This window comes from Rhinolophus sinicus, linkage group LG06, assembly GCF_036562045.2.
Source record: "Rhinolophus sinicus isolate RSC01 linkage group LG06, ASM3656204v1, whole genome shotgun sequence".
NCBI classification, from domain to species: domain Eukaryota; kingdom Metazoa; phylum Chordata; class Mammalia; order Chiroptera; family Rhinolophidae; genus Rhinolophus; species Rhinolophus sinicus.
This window is the reverse complement of record NC_133756.1, coordinates 13,052,295-13,074,614: the sequence shown is the minus strand read 5'-3', so window position 1 is coordinate 13,074,614 and position 22,320 is coordinate 13,052,295. Positions and strand designations below refer to the sequence as shown.

At 40.6% G+C, this 22,320-nt stretch overlaps 2 protein-coding genes across 4 annotated transcripts in view; both read right to left on the bottom strand.

Annotated features, from left to right (window-relative positions):
* Positions 1-22,320, bottom strand: part of LOC109450121 (uncharacterized) — a 39,386-nt gene that overhangs the window by 2,070 nt on the left and 14,996 nt on the right. The window contains exons 8-12 of the mRNA XM_074334606.1: positions 20,606-20,724; positions 19,729-20,009; positions 8,399-8,436; positions 3,583-3,709; positions 3,160-3,255 (exon numbers count right to left, since the gene is read on the bottom strand). Of these exons, the coding sequence (XP_074190707.1) occupies positions 3,160-3,255; positions 3,583-3,709; positions 8,399-8,436; positions 19,729-20,009; positions 20,606-20,724 (661 nt within the window). The remainder of the gene's footprint in view (positions 1-3,159; positions 3,256-3,582; positions 3,710-8,398; positions 8,437-19,728; positions 20,010-20,605; positions 20,725-22,320) is intronic.
* EXO5 (exonuclease 5) lies at positions 6,692-20,798 on the bottom strand. 3 transcript variants are annotated; one of them, XM_074334488.1, is made up of 4 exons: positions 19,729-19,864; positions 10,618-16,798; positions 8,399-8,436; positions 6,692-7,266 (listed from the first exon to the last, which is right to left on the bottom strand). In XM_074334488.1, exon 2 carries the CDS (start codon positions 16,770-16,772, stop codon positions 15,660-15,662), a length of 1,113 nt encoding a protein of 370 aa, XP_074190589.1. In that variant the 5' UTR covers positions 16,773-16,798; positions 19,729-19,864; the 3' UTR covers positions 6,692-7,266; positions 8,399-8,436; positions 10,618-15,659. The 3 variants fall into 3 exon arrangements, with proteins under 3 accessions (XP_074190589.1, XP_074190590.1, XP_019592669.2); XM_074334489.1 differs by having other exon boundaries at positions 6,692-7,132; XM_019737110.2 differs by lacking the exons at positions 6,692-7,266; positions 8,399-8,436 and adding an exon at positions 19,957-20,798 and having other exon boundaries at positions 15,287-16,798; positions 19,729-19,779.

Genomic DNA, 22,320 nt, shown 5'->3' with positions numbered 1-22,320 from the left:
CTTCAGGAACATTCTTGTATCTCCAGTCCTCTAACTCCACCCAAACCACAGCTGAGACATATCTGTAGACAGGGTTTCAATTCTACTATAGCAGGGATTCATTCTTACATGTACTTTCTTGTACCCCAGGAACACAAATGTCCAGCAGGTCATTCAAGGATTAAATCGTCCTTAGTCCAGGCAGATGCTGTCTGCTTACTATCATTTTTATTCTGGATGGGTTTCTATAGGACAAATATGACTACTATTTGTCCTTTTTGTATTTGACAAGTACTGTTTTTACATCCTCTTTCCATCTGCCTAAGAAACTAATTCCCAGAAAGCTGTCTTGCTCCTGAAGTCAGTTTTTCACATCTATGCTCAAAACTATAAATCCCAAATTTAAAAAAAGAAAAAAGTAGGAAGAGGTAGTTGTAATTCCCTTGAGTTTCCTTCCATGTGGAGTGTTTTTGGCACAAAACCCTTAGCCTCTTGCTCTGTACCTTATCTTTCTCTTAGGAGCTGGACTGAGAAATGGGCTAGAGACATTAGTACATATTTCTTTATAGAGTGGGTATTGGTGGGTATATAGGAATGGGTATTTGATTTCTGTCTTCTTTTCTCTCTACTTCAACCAATGGGAAGCAGCATCCTGTGTGTAACCTCAACCAACAATAACTAATTGAAAAATCCAGGGTAATAAGCCTGGTGAACAAACTACACAATATAATGAATTCACTTATGGATCCAAGCATGCATTCCTCTAGTCCTGAACAAATACCTTCTATTCCAAGGATTCTAGACTCTAAATAACTGCAATCTTTTGCTCATGCTTCTTCCCCACTGTCACTTGCCCTCCCTCATCCTCTCTCATCCTATCTATTACTTAGATATCTTTAGGGAGGAGCCACTGTTCCATGAACTCAAAAATTACTCTTCTAATGCTTGCATGCTTTAAACTTTAAGCTCCATTTTCCCTGACCTGCTAAGATAGTCACCAGGCTGCCTAAGCCATGCATTTTGACAATTAACTAGAACAAAACCGCAATGTTATTATGCACTGAAGAAACATTCCACACTCGTCAACTCTTAAAATATTTTATGGCTATGTTTTGCCTTTTCAACAATGATTTACACACCTGGAAAAGGGTAATGGGTTGTTTTGCTTTCTCTGACTCCTTCTCAGGAAACATCAAAAAGCCTTGTTGAATAAAGAATAAGAAACATCCCCACAATGCTTGACTTTACAACAATGAATTAATGAAATATTCACTGAATGCCCATTACGTGCTCAGCAATTGTGTAAAGGAAAAAATAATATAGGCCTTTCTCTTCAGGGTATTATCATGAGAAAACATGCCTTAAAAGCCATAGGGTTAAAAACAAAACAAAAACTATTTGTCAAGTTTTTATGATAGAGCTATACTACAATTGGGATGGGAGTTTAAAGAAGGTAGAGATTAGGCTGGAGTTACCATGAAAGAGGAGAAAACTGAATTCAGATGTAATAGCATGCTGGTTTTAGTTAGGTGGAGCCCACCAGAATCAACAGGACTGATGCAGAGAAGAAAACTGTGATGCAGAGAAGATGCTAAAGAATCCAAGTGCCATGGAATAGGGACAAGATGGACAATGCTGGATGAACCAAATGGGATCACATTACAGAGGGCTGTAAAGGCCATTTAAGTATAACAAAACAGGTTATAAAGGAATAATACATGTTTTTTTGTCAGGAGAATAAGAAAAATAAAACAGTTTGGATAATCTTGCAAGAACATCTAAGACAAACCAGAAAATGGAAAAGATTTGGCAAGATAGGAATGTAAACAGCCTAGACACCATATCAGGAGTTAAAATTCATTTGGTTTCTGTCATTAGAAGTTGGAGTCACAAGAAGTCTAAAGTACACTTAATTGGTGTCTTAATTATAGGAAACATTTCTTTTGTGGGCTCTGTGGAAAGGGAAAATTTTATTCTGAATCAGACTTGGATAAGCTAATAGTTGAAATCATAGGCAATAAGTTACAATAGTACTTAAGGAGAAACTCTTGAGAGAAAAAAAACAAATGGTTACCACAGTAATTTTGAGACTGCAAAGCAGCAGGCCACTCATTATCCTTTACTGTGATATAAAGATAATGGTGAAGGTTGCAGAACATTGGCTACTATGAAAAAACACAGAGAAAATAAGGCCAGGTGGGGTAAAATTCGAGGGATGGAGAGTTGGCAAAGATGCTGAAGATGGCATAAAGTCATCATAAATGACTTTGGTCTTCAGAGTGATGAACTTTCTGAGGGAGTCACTGTGGAGAAAAGTCCAGAAGATGGCAGAGAAGGCAAAAAGCAAAAGGTGAATACGCAGTAAGAAAGAGTGAGGGCGTATTAGCAAGGAACCAACTCAAAGCTGGAAGAGAATTTCCACTAGACAATCAGGATTACCCTGTGAAGCAGAAAGATGCACTAGAAGGTAGATACTCAAGTTAGCACTGAGGCTAAAGATGTACAAGGCGGGGTACACAGGTGGGATATATGACGCTAGAAAAGGAATGAGTTATTTAAAAAGGAAAATACTTAGAGTATAATGTAACTAAAAGTTTTGATATAAAAACAACTAACATATGCTGAACACTTACTATCTGCCAAATATTTAAAAGATTTTACATGTATTACCTCATATTATCTTTACAAAGAAACCCGAGGTAAGGATTAATATTATCCCTATTTTATAAATAAAATTGTGCTACAAAGTAATTAGGTTAGACAGTGATTGGGGAGTGAGACTTCAAATCCACACAATCTGACTGCACTCTAAGAACTAAATGCATGGAAAAGATCTGAGAACACGTGGGGAGGGAAGGGAAATGAGGATTTTAGGAATTAAGAGAACAAAGCAAGGACATAGAAGCAGGCCTTGCAAGGAGCCAGAGTAGAGAGGAGAGGGACATCCCTTCATACCAGAGAGGAGCAAAGAGAATGAGCAGCTATGTGGGAAGAGTGAAAGTCAAGGTGTCATTTGGGGATATGATGGTGTTATTTACGTCAAGTGGACCCAGTCACTTCTAAAGGCGTGTGGCTTTTAAGAGATGCTTCCTGGAAAGTATTTCAAAGGTGCCTGTCCCTCACTGCCCAACTGGCATCTCCACTTCAAGGACTCCCTTCTCCCTGGTTCCTCTCTCTCACCTGTATGGCTCCAATGTGGATTCTCTCCCTCCACCATGTGTGGCTCTTGTCCTTGCTGCACCTTGAAGATCACTTTTGTTTTGGTAGCTGGACCCCCTGTTCATGGGAAACAACACAGAACTGGGAACAAGGTGCTAAGGACAAACAACTACCTCACAACTCAGGTCTGCCTCCTTGAGTCTCAGGGCCTGTAAAGGATGACAAACAGTCTTTAGAACAGAAAGACCCTTCTCCTCCATTTGGAAGGTAGAAGCATACGCAGACTATCTGACCCCCAAAAGAGAGTAAAAATCTTTGGTCATTAAAAGTCAGGGCCAAACTTACTAAAGCTTCAGAATGTTCACAGCTTTCTTAAGCTTTCAAGAAAGGGCACTATTCACACATTCTGAGTTACACTGAGAAGTTACCACCCACTGTCCTTACCCACTGAGATGAGGTTTCTAAAGTTCTCCAACATCACATCCCAATACAAGGTTCTCTGATCACAGTCCAGCAGCTGCCACTCCTCTGGGGTGAAGTCCACAACCACATCCTGGAATGCCACTGAGCCCTGCAACAGCACATTGATCTTCAAACTAACGTGCGCATCATTTGGGGACTCGCAAGAGAATCATGGCAGCCTCTTATGGTGACATCATGTTTATTGCTCAGTTTTCAGAAAGGTATAATATAACTCTATGTTTGATTCAAAAATGTACTTTGTGATAGAAACACAAATCATATTACAAATATTCAACAGGCCATGTCCACCCTTGCCCACATTTGTCCCTAGTTCCTGATGCACACACAGTAGGTGCTCCTGTGTGGGGGCGACACTCCCTGTTGGGTATTGGGAGCTGTGGGGGCATTAGACTTGAGAGGCCCTATGGACTGGGGGAGGCCAGTCAGAGCAGCCCGGGCACAGGTGGGGGTTTCCAGCCAAGACAATTCAATGGGGGAAAAGTACAGTCTTTTTAACAAACCGAATATTCACATGCAAAAGAATGAAGTTGGGACCCCCCTCCCACACATACCTCACATCACATACAAAAATGAGCTTAAAATGGGTCAGAAACCTGAATGTAAGAACTAAAGCTATAAGATCCTTAGAAGAAAACATAGGAGTAAATCTTTGTGACCTTGGATTAGGCAGTGGTTTCTTAGATGACAGAAAAAGCGTAAGTGACAAAGGGAAAAATAGATAAATTGGAATTCATCAAAAGTTAAAATTTTTGTGCTTCAAAGGACACCATCAAGAAAGTGAAAAGACAACACACAGAATGGGAAGAAATAGTTGCAAATCATATATCTGATAAGAGATTTGTATCTAGAATATAAAAAGAACGCATAATACAACAATAAAGAGACAACTCAATTTAAAAATAAGCAAAAGATTTGCACAGACATTTCTCCAAAGACATATGTAGTCCATTAATACATGAAAAGATGCTCAACATCATTAGTCATTAGTAAAATGCAAATCAAAACCACAATGAGATTTCACTTCACACCCACTAGGATGGCTAAAATAAAAAACAGACAATGACACGTATTAGCAAGGAGGTGGAGAAACTGGAACTCTTGGACGTTACTGGTAGGATTGTAAAATTGTGCAGCAACTGCAGAAAACAGTTCGGCAGGTCCTCAAAATGATAAACATAGAGTTAGCATATGACCCAACAATTCTTCATAGGTACATACCCAAGAGAATTGAAAACACATGTCCATAGCAGAAAATAATAATAGCCAAAAAGTGGAACCAATATAGGTATCCATCAACTGATGAACATACAAACAAAACGTGGTACCATACGTCCATAGGATGCAATATCATTCAGCAATAAAAAGGAATCTACAACATAGATGAAAATATTGCGCTGGGTGAAAGAAGCCAGTCACAAAAGATCACATAGTGTATGGTTCCATTTGTATAATACATTCCAATAGGCAAATCCATAGAAACACTAAGTAAATTAGGGCTAGGGGAAGGGAAAAATGGGGAGTGGCCGCTAATGGGTATAGGGTTTCTTTTGAGGGTAATGAAAATGTCCTGAAATTAGATAGTGGTGATGGTTTCACAATTCCATAAATATACCAAAACCACTGAATTGTATATACTTTAAACAGGTCAATTTGTAATATGCACTTTATATCTCAATAAAAGTATTTTAAAATACTGCTTATATGTTCTTCATTCATTCATAAAATATTTAATGAGGTCCGACCAGATGCTATACTAGTGATACAAAAAAGAATAAAATTATCACTGCCTCAGAGATCTTACATTCTATAAGACACTACAAAGTAAACATGTAAATGCAGTAGGATGTTCTAGGGGCTATAAGGTTAACATACCAGACTCACATAAACATAATAAAATAGGAAGATGTAGAATTTTTTAACATGACAAAATATATCCTCTCAACCATAAGCCAAAATCATGTTTAATTAATTTAAACTGAAATAAAAAAAGGCATGTGGCTACATGTCCATCACAGAGATAGTTAAGACCAAATAGAGCAGGGGTGAGCAAAGTCAACCCATGGGTTGGCCTCCTGTTTTTGTAAATAAAATGTTACTGGAATGTAGTTACACCCATTCATTTACTTCAGCTACCAGGACAGAGTTGTATAATTGCTACAGGGGCTGTATGGCCTTCAAGCCTAGAATATTTATTACCCAGACCTTTAAAAAGTTAAGAAACTAGGTAGGGTTTATCCCAGGAATGCACAGATAAGTTCAATATTGAGAAATGTTATTAGAAATTCTCTAAACTGCTATATTAAAGAAGACAAAATATATGATTCTTATTGACAGGTATTAAAAAAAGGATATGAGAAAAGTTCCCAATTTACGAAAACAATCTTCATAAGCTAAAAATCCTCAGTTTGATGAAAAACAAAAACAACTACCAGAATACAAGATGAAACAGTGAAACACTGGAAGCATTCCCATTAAAAATGGAACAAAAAGATTTGGCTAGCAATTACATTCAAAATTATAAAATAGTTACTAGAAGTCCTGTCTGTCCCTTGCAATAAGAAAAAAAATGGAGACATACAGATTGAGCAGTTAGGGAAAAACTCCATTTGAAGAGTATTTGACTGTCTAACTGGAAAATCTAAGAATCAACTAAAAACCTCTTGGACTTCGTAAGTGTTCTGTAAGTTGACACACAATTATATGCTGCATAACGATGTTTCAGTCAACAACTGACAACACAGACAATGGTGACCCCATAAGATGATAACATAGTTGGAAAATTCCTTTCGCATAGTGACACTGTAGCCGTCATGAAGCCGTACTGCAAGACATTACTCATGTTTGTGATGATGCTGATATAAACAAACTGCTGTGCTGCTGGTCATATAAAGACATAGCACATATAATTATGTACAATACATAATACTTGACAATGATAATAAACTACTGTTAAAAGTAATAAACTACTTTTTAATCGTTATTTTAGAGTATACTTTCTACTTATTAGGAAAAAAAGCAACCTCTCATATTTTGTTTACAGCATCTTTTTTTTTATTTTTTTATTGGGGAATACTGGGGGACAGTGTGTTTCTCCAAGGCCCATCAGCTCCAAGTCGTTGTCTTTCAATCTAGTTGTGGAGGACACAGCTCAGCTCCAAGTCCAGTTGCTGTTTTCAGTCTTTAATTGCAGGCGGTGCAGCCCACCATCCCATGCGGGAATTAAACCGGCAGCCTTGTTGTTGAGAGCTCGCACTCTAACCAACTGAGCCATCCGGCCACCTCTCCGGAAGCTCAGTGGCAGCTGGTTGTTTTCAATCTAGTCGTGGAGGGCACAGCTCACTGGCCCAGGTGGGAATCGAACCAGCAACCCTGTTGTTCAGAGCTCCTGCTCTAACAAGCTGAGCCATCCGGCCACCCCTGTTTGTAGCACCTCTTGATTAAACCATTTTCTCTTGTGCTTGGTTTACTCTCGTGTTGTTTTATACAGTAACGTGCTGTAGAGACTTGTAGCCTAGGGCAATAGGTTATACCATCTAGTGAGGTATGTGGTAGGCTGTACCATGTAGGTTTGTGTAAGTGCTATGATGTTCACACAGTGACAAAATCACCTAATGACGCATTTCTCAGTTGTAAAGCGATGCATGACTGTAAGGTCAAATAGATTAATCCATACTTTCTTATATACCAGAATAGCCAATAAAAAAAGAAAAAATATCCAGACTGTCCTCAAGAGCAACTTTAACCACATGTAAGAATAAACGTTACAAAAAATATACAAGAATTACAATAATAAAACTATAAAACAGTAATGAAGGACCAATAAGAAAAATTAAATACGTGGAGGACTCCTTATTGAAAAATTAATTCTCTCCAAATTAATCTAAAAGTGTAATGCAATCACAATTAAAAAAATACCCATCACACACTCCTTTATGGACCTTGACAACCTGATTATAAAATGTACATGGAAGAGTAAATGCTCAAGAATAGCTGCAGACCCTGGAAAAGGTACAAAGTTTACTTTTGGATCCAGATGAACATTAAACACATTTTTTGCGGGAAACGAGTAAACTCGTCATATCGCCTCTAGTTGGAACCGGCAAAAATTTTGCAAAGTAAATAGAGACCTCTTTTTAAACTAAAACACTGAAAGTTTCATAGAAAAATATCAAATAGATCGAAAGACATGAATATTTTACGGAAAGTCTAATTTTGGCGAGAAAATGTCAAAAAAGCCCCGCGTTACGACGCGATTTGGCGGGAAAATGCCCGCTTACATTAAAAAGGCTACGGGCCTAGACTTACAAATTGAGTTCATACAATGCTGCTTGGCACTGTGTTGTCTATTTATTCTAGGGAACACACTAAGAAAGTCGTAGGAAATCTGATGTTATATTTATCACAGGGTCCTTGCTGTGAGTGCTATTCTTAACATTATCTCTATTGAAAACCCATTATAAGATATTTTCTTCAGAGACTACTGCCAGGAAAAACTTTACTTGTCTGGGAACTGTTTTGCTTTATCCTCAGACAATGCCAATACTTCAACTGGTTGGTTATCCACTTTCCATAATCGTTGGAAAGATCGGGTACACATATACAACTCAAATTTATTTAGACTATGTGTACACCCTGTAACATGAATATTAACATATCAATTTTCCAAATTTCCTTGTGGACCTAATCTAGTCAATCTACATTCTCCGCACTACGCATTTCTTTTTTATATGGATTTTTTTCTCAAAAATTTAAATGATTGAATAAATAGATCCCTTACCTGGAAGTTGATCATTTCTGCAACTCTTGCACGGAGATCTATGAAAGTAGAAATGGGAAGAGAACAGAAAGACATGAAAAACCCGGCAGGACTGCAATGTAGAACCCTGCTCTATCAGAACAGACGTACCCACACTGCAGCCTCAGAGAACGCCATCTAGTGGAAGAATGTTTCTAGCACATCAGAAAAGCCCCTATTTATAAGCACCGATCTCTACTTGTGATTCTGTTATGAATATATGGATGCTGTATATTTCTGTCCTACTGATTTAACAGCAAGTCGTTAACCTCTGAACCTGAAACATTTTTTTTCCTCCCAGAAATTTATCCTAAGAAAATAATAAATTATTTAAAAGACTAATTAAAAGCCTGGTCTCTGAAGCTCAGGATCTCTGGCAGTCATTCCTACTGATTTTCTGGTCTCTGCTCTGAAGATGGGGTAAGAGATCTCAAATCAGGTTGGACTTTCTTGAGAAGGCTAGATCCAGAAACCTGGGAACAATTTTTTTTTTAAAAAAAACTGGAACTTTCAGTTTAGTGTGTCTCTCTCTCTCTCTCTCTCTCTCAACTCACCATCTCCTAAGAGCGCAAAATCTGGCTTTTTCAAATTCCAGCCAGCAGTGCCTGGGCCCTATAAAGGCTAAAATGTACAAGAGAGACACAGCTTTACTTACACAGTCTACCCTGGAAGATCTGCAGATTCACTTAGAGACCCTTAAAAAATGCCAACAAACCGAAATTTACACAGTATTCATTGCTCAAATATTTCAAAAGGAGAATAAATCCAACTTTTTTTTTTTTTACTATGTTGCAAAAAGAATGAAATTTGGACAATATTTCTAGATTTCAATCTCAGCTCTTCCACTTCCAAAGCTGTGTGTCTAGGCAAGTAACTTCGCCCCTCTCAGTTTCAGGTAATTCATATACAAAATGAAGATAACAGTTAACTTCAGACGATTGTTGTGAGAATACCTTAAGAAGACAGCATAGCAGTTTCTCTAGAAACACTTTCTTCCTAGGTTCTTTGCAATGGTTTAACATTTCCTGTTGCAGGCTCTGGTAGGGTTAATGGTGCTCTGGTTGGGACTGAGGAATTGTGATGGTGGCACTAAATCTATTTTTGAGATTTGGATTTCTGGTATAACTCAATAAGTGTAATTTAGCTTGGGACTTTTTGAAAGCTTTCTTTTCTTTGCCTCTTAATGATTCTACTCCCTACATATTTACTATGCAGTTTCAGTGTTTCTATGTACTCAGGCCCAGTGCTAACGGAGTGACTACGGAGAGGTTTTGCATCTGTATGGTGTCCTGCGGGGGACCCTGCGGGGTCTCAGCTCCCGCTCCCCACACAAGAACACAGGGCATGGTGAGGCCAAAAAGGCACTCACGGAGCCATAGGTAGGGGAGTCATACCACTATAGTCTCACTGGAGGCTGGATTCACAAGACGTGCGACCTGCTGTCCACTTTTCTGCCAACCAACCGACTGGACTCTACTCCCCAACGTACCCGTGGCAGTTATATTAGTGGCCAATGGCGCAATGGTTACAGCTGATGGCCAACTAGCCACACCTGACTGCCATCTACTACCTGAGCCAGCACCCCGCCAGGTGAGGCCGAGAGCCTGGAAACTGCTCTCTGGGGCCCTGTCTCCACAATGGGATCCGCACTCCCGGCTCTAATTTAAATCTACATAACATATGCAAAGGTTGCGATAATCAGCTTTACCGCACCTTCCCCCACCCCCAACTTCAGGAAAACATAAAACTTGAGACCAAACAAAAACTGATGCAGTAGTTGGCAGTAGTTTCCAGGAGACTCTGCACAGCTGACACAACTCTTACGTTAATCAATCTTCTACATTTCTGACTCGTGAATTCTTTCACGGCCCGCGAGCGAGCAGACACAACACTGTAACCAGGACAAGCGCAGTTTGATGCACAGGCTCCTACACACTGGCCTTTACCAACAAGGGCAGGAGTGCAAAGTGAGCCTGCCCCAGCCCCGCAGGGATCTGGGAACCCACTGAGTGGCAGTCGGAGCCCTTCGCTTACTTTCTCTAAACTAGTCCAGAAATGGACAGGACCCACACACCCAAACACAAAGTCACCGCACGCGCGGGTTAAGTTTTATCTTCTGTTGAGTAAGCCAATAAACCTGTCCGTCTTTCTCCCCGCCCTTCCCGTACGTCCCCCAAATCCCCCAAGTCCCGCAGTCATACCTGCCAGCTGTTCACCGCCACGCTCCCCGCGCCAGCTGTTAGATCAGTCTGCAGTGCTCTCTCAGAGACTCTGGGAGCAACACCCACTCTCACTTTAAGCGGCACTGGTTCGAAGATACTGACAGAATACCGGCTACCACTCCACTGCGCGTGTGCGGAAGTAACGTCCCACCTAGAGTTCCCAGGCTCCCCCGCGGTGCAGGCCTTCCATCAGAGACTACATTTCCTATAAGGCCCATGGAGCCGTTTCCGGAATGTGTCAGATGCTTCTACCTCTTTTGGGGGAGATTCCTGGGTTGGTATCTCTGGGGCTACCCTGAGAGCCATGTTCATTTAAAAAACGCAGGTGTACATATCATCTTCGCTTAAAAATATAGACATTAGATATAATACAAGGACTCAGCTCCCGCTCCCTGTACAAGAATGCAGGATATGGTGAGGCCAAAAAAGAGCAACAAGGGAGCTATAAATAGGGGAGTCATACCACTATATTCTCCATGGCGCTGGTTGAGACACAAAGGCAAACATCCGCCAGTACCCCAATGAGGGGTCTTCCTGCACGCCTGTCTCGCTGGTGGCCAGGCGAGACACAGGAAGCAGGATCAATAGATCCGCAAATGTAATCCGCTTGCTAACGTCACTTGCCAGCTGCAATCCACGCTTGCTAGCATAGCCATGGGCAGTTATAATTAGTGGCCAATGGCTAACCAGTAACAGCTGATGGCCAACTAGTTACAGCTGATGGCCATTTAATAACCCAGCCAGCACCTTTCCACGTAAGGCCGAGAGCCTGGAAACTGCTCTCCTGGCTCTGTCCCCACATCAGATTTTTAAATACTGGGAAATCTAAATCAGCAGTATGCTAAAAGAATAATTAGCCTTACACAGTTCGGTTTCTTCTACGGTAGCAATACAGTAGTTTAGATCTGGGAGATGAAGAGGACCCAACAAAGAAAACAGAGAAGGAATAATCTGTGAGGTAGATGGAAAAGTAGGAGAGTTTGGATCTGCAAAATCAAGGGAAGAAAATGTTTCAAGGAGGGAGTGATCCACTGTGTTAAATACTGCTGCTAAGTCAAGTAGGATGAGAACCAATAAATGCCCATTGAATTTAGCAACGTGGAAGCTGTTGAAACATGGCATTTTGGTGTAGTGGTGGAAGTCTGATAAAATCTGGTAAGAGTTTGGTAAGAGTGGGATGGAAGAATGGGTGGAGAGAAAGTGGAGAAAGCAAATATAGACAGTTACGCTTTTTTAGGCTGAAAAATATAGCTGTCTTTGCATGTGAATTATGGGTCCAGAATTTTTTTTAAGATAGAAGAAATTATGGTATGTTTGTATCCTAATAAAAATGATACTGTAGAGAGGGAGAAATGGACAATACAGGACAGACAGGACAGTTGCAGGAGGAAAGGCCTTGAAGAGAGAAGTGATGGAATCCAGTATGCAATCAGAAGGATCAGTTATAAGAGTATGGACAATTCATCCATTGAAATAAAAGGGGAGCAGAGTTCGTAGGTACAGATGCAGACAGGCAGACAGATTTGGCAGCGGGAGAATGAGAACATCCTTTTCTGAGAGCTTCTACTTTCTCAGTGAACTAGGAAGCTGAAAGTGAAGATAAGGAGAAGGTATTGGAGGTCTGAGGAGAGAAATGGTAATACTGTATCACACGGATTCTAATACACTTTTTCAATATGTCAACATCTGTGAAACTGCTATCTTACAAATGATGGTAAACCATAGTTTAATTTGCAGCGTTTTTTTCTTTCTTAGTAGTACATTTTATATCCATAACATCTGAGATTCTAATGTTATTTAGGAATGTGGAAGAGTGAATGGATTAAGGAAATGTAGTAAGTACTATTGCCTGGCAACATTAACAGCCCACTTGATATTAGTAGCCATCGACTTTATTGGCATTTTCAAAGTCATAAAGACATATTTTTATCTCTTTCTCTTCTCCCCAAGGGTTTAGGGCCCTTGGTGAGGCAAAAATTGTCGGCTCTGTTCCTGAAAATCTCAATGGGGCAGAGATTGCAAGCTGTCACTCAATATCCATTCTCTCTTCTTTGCAGTTGTCTATAGAATCTCGTTTTTGTCTGGGTATATGCAGTCCCAGAATAAAAAGTACATATCCCAACTTCCCTTGCAGGTAGCTATGACCAGGTGACCAAGTTTTGGCCAGTGGGATGGAAGTGGAAGCAGTAATGCAAATTTAGGAGCATCCTTAAAATGATGCCCTTTTCCTATTTCAACTCTATGCTGAATGTGTAATAGGTGACTGGAGCTTGGGCAGCCATTTTGGACTATGAAGTAGGAAGATACCTATTTGATCTTAGAGAAGAAAGAGAGAAGGAACTTGGGCTCCTGACACCATGGGGTGCCACGTCAGACCTAGACTAACTATATTTTGGGTTCTTTTTTCATAAGAGAGAAATAAATTTCTATTTTGTTTAAGCACTAACTATTGTTTTGGAAATTTCTATTATGAACAGTTGAACCTAATCCTAATAAAGGTATTCAACCCATTCTCTGGCCCAGGAAGCAAGTTTTAAAACATCAAGAAACAGCTTTGTTGTGACGTCTCTTTTCATTTAACCACTCACTGAAAAACATGCAAGAGGTCCATAATTTGGGGTTCAGACACCTTGGGCAGAATTCACAGAGGAGAGATGAAATTATTAGACATGCAAAGGCTGCAAACCAGGGAAGTATTTGTTGTAGGAAAAAATCTGTGATCCTGAGGTGAGCCCAACTACAGATGCCTCAACTATTTGTGAGAAACCATAAACTGGTAATTAGAAGATGTTTATTTAAAATAAGGAATTTAAGAGAGCTCAGGGAATTACTGATTTACAGAATTGCTGCATTCTGACAGGGTAACTAAAACCAACCAATTTTTCTCATTTTCCTCTTCTTAAAGCTTCTTGTATAAGTAAGATGATGCTACAGAAAACTGGGTGTGGGGACAGAGCCAGGAGTGCAGTTCCAGGCTCTCGCCCTCACGTGGAAAAGTGCTCACTTGGGTAATAAATGGCCATCAACTGTGATTGGATGGCCATCAGCTGTGGCTAGTTGGCCGTCAGCTGTAACCAGTGAGCCACTGGCCACTAATATAACTGCCGTGGCTATGCTAGCAGAAAAATGGGGGCTAGCAAGAAGATGGTGGCTGAGCTAGCAAGAGCGGATTGCAGTTAGCACGACGGATTGCAGTTAGCGAGACTGGTACAGGAAGACCCCTTGTTGGGGTGCTGGCAGATGTTTGCTTCCTGTGTCTCCAACCCAGCCGCCAGCGAGACTATAGTGGTATGACTCCTCTATCTATGGCTCCGTGGGTGTTCCTTTTTGGCCTCACCATGTCCTGCGTTCTTATGTGGGAAGCGGGACCAGAGACCCCGTGTGATACCCTGCACAACACTGGGCAAGTTCTCTTCTTGAAGACTACTAATTAGCTTGATACTGTTCATCCTATAAGGTCCAATTTACTATGCCCCAAATTTGATTTCAAACTTCCCAGGACCTAGAATAATATACAGTGCATGATGCTTAGCAGCAAGAAAAAATTACAGCATAATGGTTAAGAGCATAAGCACTGCAGACGTATCTAGACTGGATGGAGTCTACTATTTTCACACTGTGAGATCTTGGGCAAGTTTTATTCCCTTTGTAAGTCTCTGTTCCCTCATCGGTGATAATGTATGCAGATTTAATTATAAAAGTGCTTAGCACAGTACCTGGCACATAACATTCACTCAATAAATGGGAAGAGTTATTATCACAAGATTCCCATTTCCTGGGGAGGAAAGGAGTATGTGTAGCTCAGAGGGCCTGCAGAGGTAACCTACTATTATCTCCAAAAATGTCCAGGTGTCACCAGTTCATGTATAACATGGAGTCACATGAATATTCACCATGGTCTGCTGGCTCTTGGCCTTCAGTTAATAAACTCCACCCCTGCCAACTCCTCTCCCCCTCCATTTACTTCTGCCAATTCTCCAGTAGTGTCTCCATAAACAAGCCTTTACCCTCCAGATGATGCTGAATCATTCTTTCCTCTGGCCTCTTGGTGGTGTTTACAGATAAGGGCTCCACTGCCTTCTAAGATGCACTGAGATTCCTCTTCACTATCTTTACATTTTCCTTAAAATATTTTTGTTTTTCACTTTATAAAAAGGGTATCATATGATATATAACCTTTGGGGACTTACTTTTCACTTAATATTATGCAGTTAAGATTCATCTACATTGTTGCATGTCAGTGTAGCCCATTGTCTTGTCTGCTATACCACATCATCCACTCTTCTGAGGATGGAAGCCTGGGTAGTTTCTAGCTTTAGGTTTCACTACTGTGAAAGGGCTACAAAGTATATTCATACCTAGGAGTGGCAATGCTGGATTGTACAATGTAAATGTTACTTCATGTATTATATTTTTCATATCTAATATTTTCATGTTTTATGACTTGTTGTTCCTGCTTCATTTCCCTTATTTCTTTAAGCATATTCATTTTGCCTATTTAAAATTCTTGGTCTACTCATTCTACTAATTCTGCTTCAGAAATATGTTTATGTATGTACTTAAAGGCTTGGAATAACATACACACAACTATTTATAGTGGTCATCTTAGAAGGGCTGATTATGAAAAACAAAATCAGTTTAACCGATCTGCACAGTGTTTCGTTTTATTATATAAAATGTACAAAAGGCTTGACTTAGAAAAACTATGGAGACTTAACAGAAACTGAAGACCCTTCTTGGAAAGCAGTGATTGCTGAAGGATACCTTCGCTCCAGCCGTGATGAGCATCCGTCTTCTTGGCAACCGAGAGCGAAGCTGCGGGTGCAGCATAATCCTAGATCTCTCCCACTTACCCCTGAGCCTTGGTCCTGGGTTTGGGTGGTTAGAAGTTGAGGAAATATGAAAAGAATCAAAATAAATACACTTTCCATGAAAGCCAAGATCAGTGACTGATCCTCTTTTACTCTGTTGAGTACACCAGGAGCAGGAAGGATCAAAGTTCCTGAAAGCATACCTTGTGTTTATTTGGCTTTTTTGGCTTGTGGCTCTAGTGTGGCACTGTGCACGCCCCCATCCTTCCTCCACTCACAAATATCTGCATAGTTGCACATCCGGCATTTCCAAGCCTCCTCGATGTCAACCCCTTGAGGCTCTCGGTGGCCCATCCAGTAGGCCAGATAGTGCTGCACTTTGCTTCTCAGTTCCTTCTCTTCAACGGCCACAATCTCTGTTCCCAGCACAGTGGCAGTCTCTTGGTGGATATACTCAATCTTCAGAATATCAATAACTGGAAGGTCAGACAGTGTCAGAGATAAGAAGACCAGCTCCATGAGGTCACCCAAGGACTTCACAGAGAAGCCTCCCTGCTTGGCATGCCTCAGCACTGAAGGTCCCAGTGGCTTTTCTGGATGCAATTTTACATGGTGGAGTAGGCTAGCAGTGGTCACTTTCCCTTGGACCATGGCATCAAAGATATATTTGTATAGGCTGACTTGAAAACAGTCTTTTTTCTTCTGAGCTTCCAGAGGGAGCACAGGGCGCCTGCGCGTCTTGAGTTCAACCAGTTCCAGTTCCCCCTTGGCTGTGTAGTGCAGCTCATCGATCACTCCGACAAGTAGCACACTCTCCACTTCTCCAAACACTGGAAACTCTCTGACACGCCCTTCTGACTGCAGGGTAGGAATCATTGATAATATGTTCAGAAACTTAACTGCCCAAGCATCTTCTTTAGTGGTGATGGGGATAGTCATGAGATCATGAACTTCTAGTTCTCTAGCTAAGTGGATGCTGGCACCAGTGTCCAAAATGGCTGCCTTCTCATGAGACAAGAAACCAGGAAGCTCCTTTCCATATACCATTTGCTGTTCACACCAGTTCTGACTGGACAGGTCAGTGACATTCAAATATTTAAGATGGAATCGTTCCATGGGTGGTAAGACATCCAATCCTCTTTTCCACTTCGGTAAGCTTATAAGCATGCCATCCTTTCCAGGGAGTTCAGAAGAAGGGCCAGGCTTACTAAGTGAAGCACTTGACTCTTGGGTATCTTCCAGATCCAGAAACTCCGAGTCACTCAAGTCTGAGAACCCTGAGGCCTCTGCTGGCATCGTCTCCTCTTCCCCAGTCTCTGCCATGGCAAAGGTCTGGATTGGGCTAGACGCTGCACGTCACATTAAATAAATACATTATGCAAATAAAACATTTCTAAAAAACACTCTGAAATTCCAATGAGGTAAAAAGAATCATGAGCACAAAATGTGATATACAAATGATGTACTACAGAATTGTACACTTGAATCTTATGTAATTTTACTAACCATTGTCACCCCAATAAATTTAATTTAAAAAAAAAGAATCATGACTATTGCATGTGACTTTAAGCAAATCCCCTTCCTTGGCCTCAATTTCTTCATATAAAAGATTTGAGATTTGCTTTCCTACTTCAAAAGTCTACTGACTTGGAACATTATTTCATTATTTTAAGTGAATACAGGTCTTTGTAAATGTTGGAGCAAGATTTGGCAGTTTACCATGGGCCACTTCTACAAGTCCTTTGATACAAAGTCCTGGTCTAGGAAAATAAATCTCAGTTCCAAACTGTTCCTTGAGAGAAATCATCTCTACAATGACTGTTTTTAAATGTAGTTCTTAGGAACATAGTATGGAAAAATTTAAAGACTAACTATAGATAAATACAAATTGGTCCATCAAACACCAAGTTATAGCTTGAAGTAATGAGAATGTTTACAGTAACATATGGAAAGCAGTTGCTTTTTATACTTGAGATATGTTAAGGAAGTGGCAAGGAGAAAAAAGGTCTTGACAAGTTGCACCTTATGCTTACTGATTATAAATTATCCTCCTAACGTTATAAAAACCAGAGTTTCCCACTAAGTTTATTTTTTCCCTCCACAAGACATTAGCTTACGATGGAAAATATCTGTCAATAAGCACTATTAAATATCACTGTATTTGCTATAAATAATAGTGAATATGTATTGGGTAGTCATTGTGTGCTAGACACTGACACAAGTGCTTCACTACTTCAACATCTCACTACTCTGCCATGGGACGGGTACTTTTTAAAATTTTTTACTATGAAAAATTCCACACACACATACAGAGAAATAAAAAGAATAGAACACCCATATATACACACCATCTAGATAAACTGTTGACATGTTGCTGTATTTACTTCTTTCATGTATGTTTGTTTGTTTTTGCTAAACTATTTTAAAGTAAATTACAGACATCACAACACTTCAAACATAAATGCTTCAGCATGTGTTTCCAAATAAGTACATTCTCCTACATTAACTACAATGCTATTGTCACATCTTACAAAATTAACAATTCCTTAATACTCTGATATGTATTCCAATTTCTCCAACTGCCTTTAAACATCTTAGAAAGCTCTTCTTTAAACCAGGAAACAAAGACCACACATTGTGTTTGACTGTTTGTGTCTCACATATTTTTAATCTTAAGAAACTAGGCAAATTATCTTGTGAAGATACTCTTGTTAAGCCTTCCTCCTAAACTCACATATCTAACCTTGCATACAGAGAAAACAAAGTATGATCAGTTGAGTAGTATTTGACTTTGGGTGCCAGGAAAAGAAATAATTTGACACAGAATTTAAGCTGATTGAGGTAACTATGGGCCAAGTTTCTCCTTGCTTTTCTAATAAGCAATGAATTAGCTGAATGCACCAACTCCCATGTTAAAAGATTAAGAACAGATGCCTTGAAATGGTATACTTTAATAGCAAATAAACACAGAAGCTGCACATTTGCAAATGTGCCTTAAATGATGCTAGTTTCAAAATGAGTAATGTTATTTGGACTATGTAGTCCCTGAAGATTGGAGAGAATCATTACCCTCCACCAAGAAATTAAAGTTAAATGGCAGTGAACATGTATACTTTGGATTTTTTCTCATTTCCAGGGGGAGGGCACTAAATCCAAATCACCTGACCTTGAAAATATTTTATTTCAAATATCTAGACCTGGGCTGTTCAAGATATAGCCATCAGCCACAGGTGGTTAAATTTAATTAAAATTAAATAAAATTTAAAACTCATTTTCTCAGTTGCATTAGGCACATTTCAAGTGCTCCAGGAGCTACATGTGGCTAATGGGTACCACGTTATAAGGTACAGGTATAGAACATTTCCCTGATCACAGAAAGCTCTATTGGATAATACTGATTTAGATTATTTTATGTGTATGTATTAATTCCCCAAAGAGAGAATAAGCTCTTTAAAAGTATAGACTTTTTATTTGTTTTATATACAACATTGAGAACAGAGAAGCCCTAAACAAGTGAAATGTGTTGCTGAGAAGACACAAAGGGGGAAGGGTGTGTGCAAATTGTGGAATTATTCATTTAAAAGAAGAAAACAATATACTTGGGATGGACAATTTAGACTGAGATGTATTGCCTGGACTTTCCTTTGCAGAAAAAATCCAGGCGAGAGCATAACACAGTGCATTGTGTCCCAAAATACAGTTTGGATCTTTTAGACATGAGATGATTTTACATGGTACATTGATCAACATTTTTAGATGTATCTTAGAATAAACATAAAGCTATTAGAGCATCCATCAAATGCGTACTTTCATAGATGGTGTTCTTAGAGGACAAGTTTGATTTTTAAATAAATGTAAGTAAAAAATTAAAAATATCAGAATAACAACACAAGTAGTAGTACATAAGTATGACAAAAATCGTTAGGTGGTAAGTGAATGAGAAGTTTGGGAAACACCAGCATAGTGTCAAAGAGTCTGGGGGTCGTACAGATCTGGGTTCTGAATCTGATCCTGACTAAGTCAATATTTAGTAATATTCTACTTGCTTTAGGAGTACTCTTGGGCAAGTGTTTAGTTTGCCTGAGGCTACTGACACATCTTTAAAATTAGAGTATTCCTTCCAAATGTACTCAGCTACCCAAACGACTGAGTGATCAAACAGTGTATGTATTAGCACTCAACTAACGTGGATCTCCTTCCCTTTCCTAAGTGAGATGAGATTTTATCAGTTCCCTCTGACAAACGAGATTAAGCCTTAGGAGTGAGGAAAACTACTTACCTGGGACTTGGCTGATCTTCCTCCTCACTTGGCAAGGCTGAAATGACAAAACTGAGAGAAGAGAGAGGAGCTCTGAAAGACCAGGTCTGCATCGAAAAAACCAGATTAGCAACTCTGGGCTTTGCTGTGGTAGAACTGGGATTTGTGGTCCTTTCTCACCGGACCAGTCCCTCACATTGTGGTGGTTCCTCCTCAGCTCTGATCCACATTGCACAGACTGTTGCTCACCCCAGGTCCTAGATAACGCTTGCCTCTCTCCAGCGGCAAATCTTCCATGACTTCATTCCCCTGGATGCAGTTACTTGATCCAATCCCTGCTCCTCCAAGCAAAAGGATCAAAAATAACCAAGGTCGCCCAGGAGCTCCGCGGCCAGCTCCCTCTTCCAGCCCCAATCTCAATCCAGAAGTTCGGGCAGAAATCTCAGGTCAGACAGACGCTTTTCTTTTTTGATGGGTTCCTGCTGCTTGCGTAACTTCCACTGCTTTCACACTCAGTATCCTGACTTGTTCGGGGCAGCCTGGACTCCGAAAACCTTTGCCCTCCGCGAGGACCTTTCCACTGGACCCAAACCACTGTCTCCCCAGGAGTTCCATGCATGTCCTAAAGTTTATTGCGCGCTTCCTACAATGTCCTGGAGGAGCTGAGAATGACAGCAAGGGGTCGCTAGCCTCAGGAAGGGGTCGCAGCCGACCGTAGTGTCTTCCGAAGGCGAAGGGTCCAAAACCTACAGGAGCCTGGCCTGCGCTGGCAGACTAGACAAGCCGCTGCTCAGGAACCGCTGCCACCGGGGAGGAGGAGAAGGACACGGCAACCGCAGCGACAGACCCCACCCGTGGGCTCCAAAACGCCACCCCTATTTGCCGGCCTTCCCCTAACCTCGCGGATACTTCTGCGAATGCCGGACAACACCCGGTTCCGCCGCGGCCTCGGATCTGCTCCCGGACTCTACCCTCGACCCGCAGGAGCAGCTTGGGGAGCATCCCTTTCTTTCCCGGCTTCACGCAAAGACGCCGGGAGACCAGGCCCAGAATGCCCTACGGCCGCCCAAGGACCGCCCCCTCCCAGAGGCCTCAGCGGCGCTGCCTAGTACTCGGGAGGCGGAGGCTCGGAGCGGATCCGAGCGGCGAGGCGGAGGAGAGTCCTAATGCGGGATCCGCCTCTGGGCAGGGCCTCCCTGTCAGCCGCTGGCTGTGGGTGTGATTTAATTCGGGAGAGAACCGCCCACCTGGCGGGGTCGCCTGGCTACTGCCAAGCCAGTGTCCGAGAAAGGTCTGAGCATGTCCCTTTCTCTGGGGCACCTGGTCTCTGCCCGTTAAGTGTTGCCTCTTCGCTTTGCCACCTTTGGATTCTGTATCCCCTTCTTTCCCAGTTGAGAGAACAACCACGAACTCAATTTTCACAGATGGTAGCGCTCGTCCAATCAATGTATTTTTTCCATTTACTTTTTAATTAAACTTTTTAATTAGGAAATATAACGATTATATTTTGAAATGTAAAATAAATGTAAGTGTAATAATTATGGAAGACATGTTATCTATCGTTACAGCGAAAATCGAAAAAGGTCAGGCCCTTCCCAAACACACTCCCACGCCAACTTCCTGAGGAAACCACTAGCCTGACTTTGACAATCACTTACTTGCTTTCCTTTAGTTTTCTCACGTTTGGAAATTTGATTTATGACAAAGCTGGCATCGCATAGCAATGGAGAAAAGATGGTCTTTTCAATGAAGTTTCTGTGACAATAGGGTAACCTTATTTTTAAAATATAAAATGAGACCTCTATCTGATTTCATCACAAAAACCAATTCTGGAAGAATTAAATACCTAAAGGTGACAAGCTAAACTATAAAGCATTTAGAACATAATATACCAAAATACCTCTTGGGCTTCAGAATAGAGAAAAATAATTCTTAAATAAAAATACAGAACTGTTAACTACAAAGGACATTTTGGGTCAATTGGGGAAATTTAAATGTGACTTGTATATTAGACAATAGTGTCAATCAATTATAAATATCCTGAGTATGGTAATGGTTTTGTGATTGTGTAGGAAAACGCCCTTGTTCTTGGAAATATCAAAGTTGAAGAAAATCTTTTTAATCAAGTGAAATATGAGTAGGCATTGCTGGATTGAGGCTAGAGAAAGTTTCTGTGTCCTCCACAGTATAACCTTCCTTCACCAGGATATAACTCCCAATGCCAGGAAAATCCCTACTCAACACTTTCACACACTGACCTATCTTCAAATGTCATTGTGGGGCTGGAGGTAATGCTATTGGCTATATCCCCATTGATTTCTGTTATTTGCAACCTAAAGAGTCCCAACAAATATACTGAGTTTAGTCGGGGCCCATATGGGAAGGAGAAAAGTAAAACTTTAATAAAACTTTACCAGATTGAAAACTGAACACGTACAAAATCACTGTGGTCCTGACCTTGGTGCTGTTTTCACAACATAATACGCAATGTTAAATAATTAATGCTCTCATTCATTGTTTATTAATTATAAAGTCATGTTCTACTTCTTTTCTGTCTCTCTCCATGTGTTCACTATAACTCGCTACAGGAAGGTTATCCTGTAAGATGCTCCA

Bases quoted from the DNA above. Each gene is read 5' to 3' on its own strand.
- EXO5 (XM_019737110.2), bottom strand. From the start codon at position 16,772: ATGGCAGAGACTGGGGAAGAGGAGACGATGCCAGCAGAGGCCTCAGGG.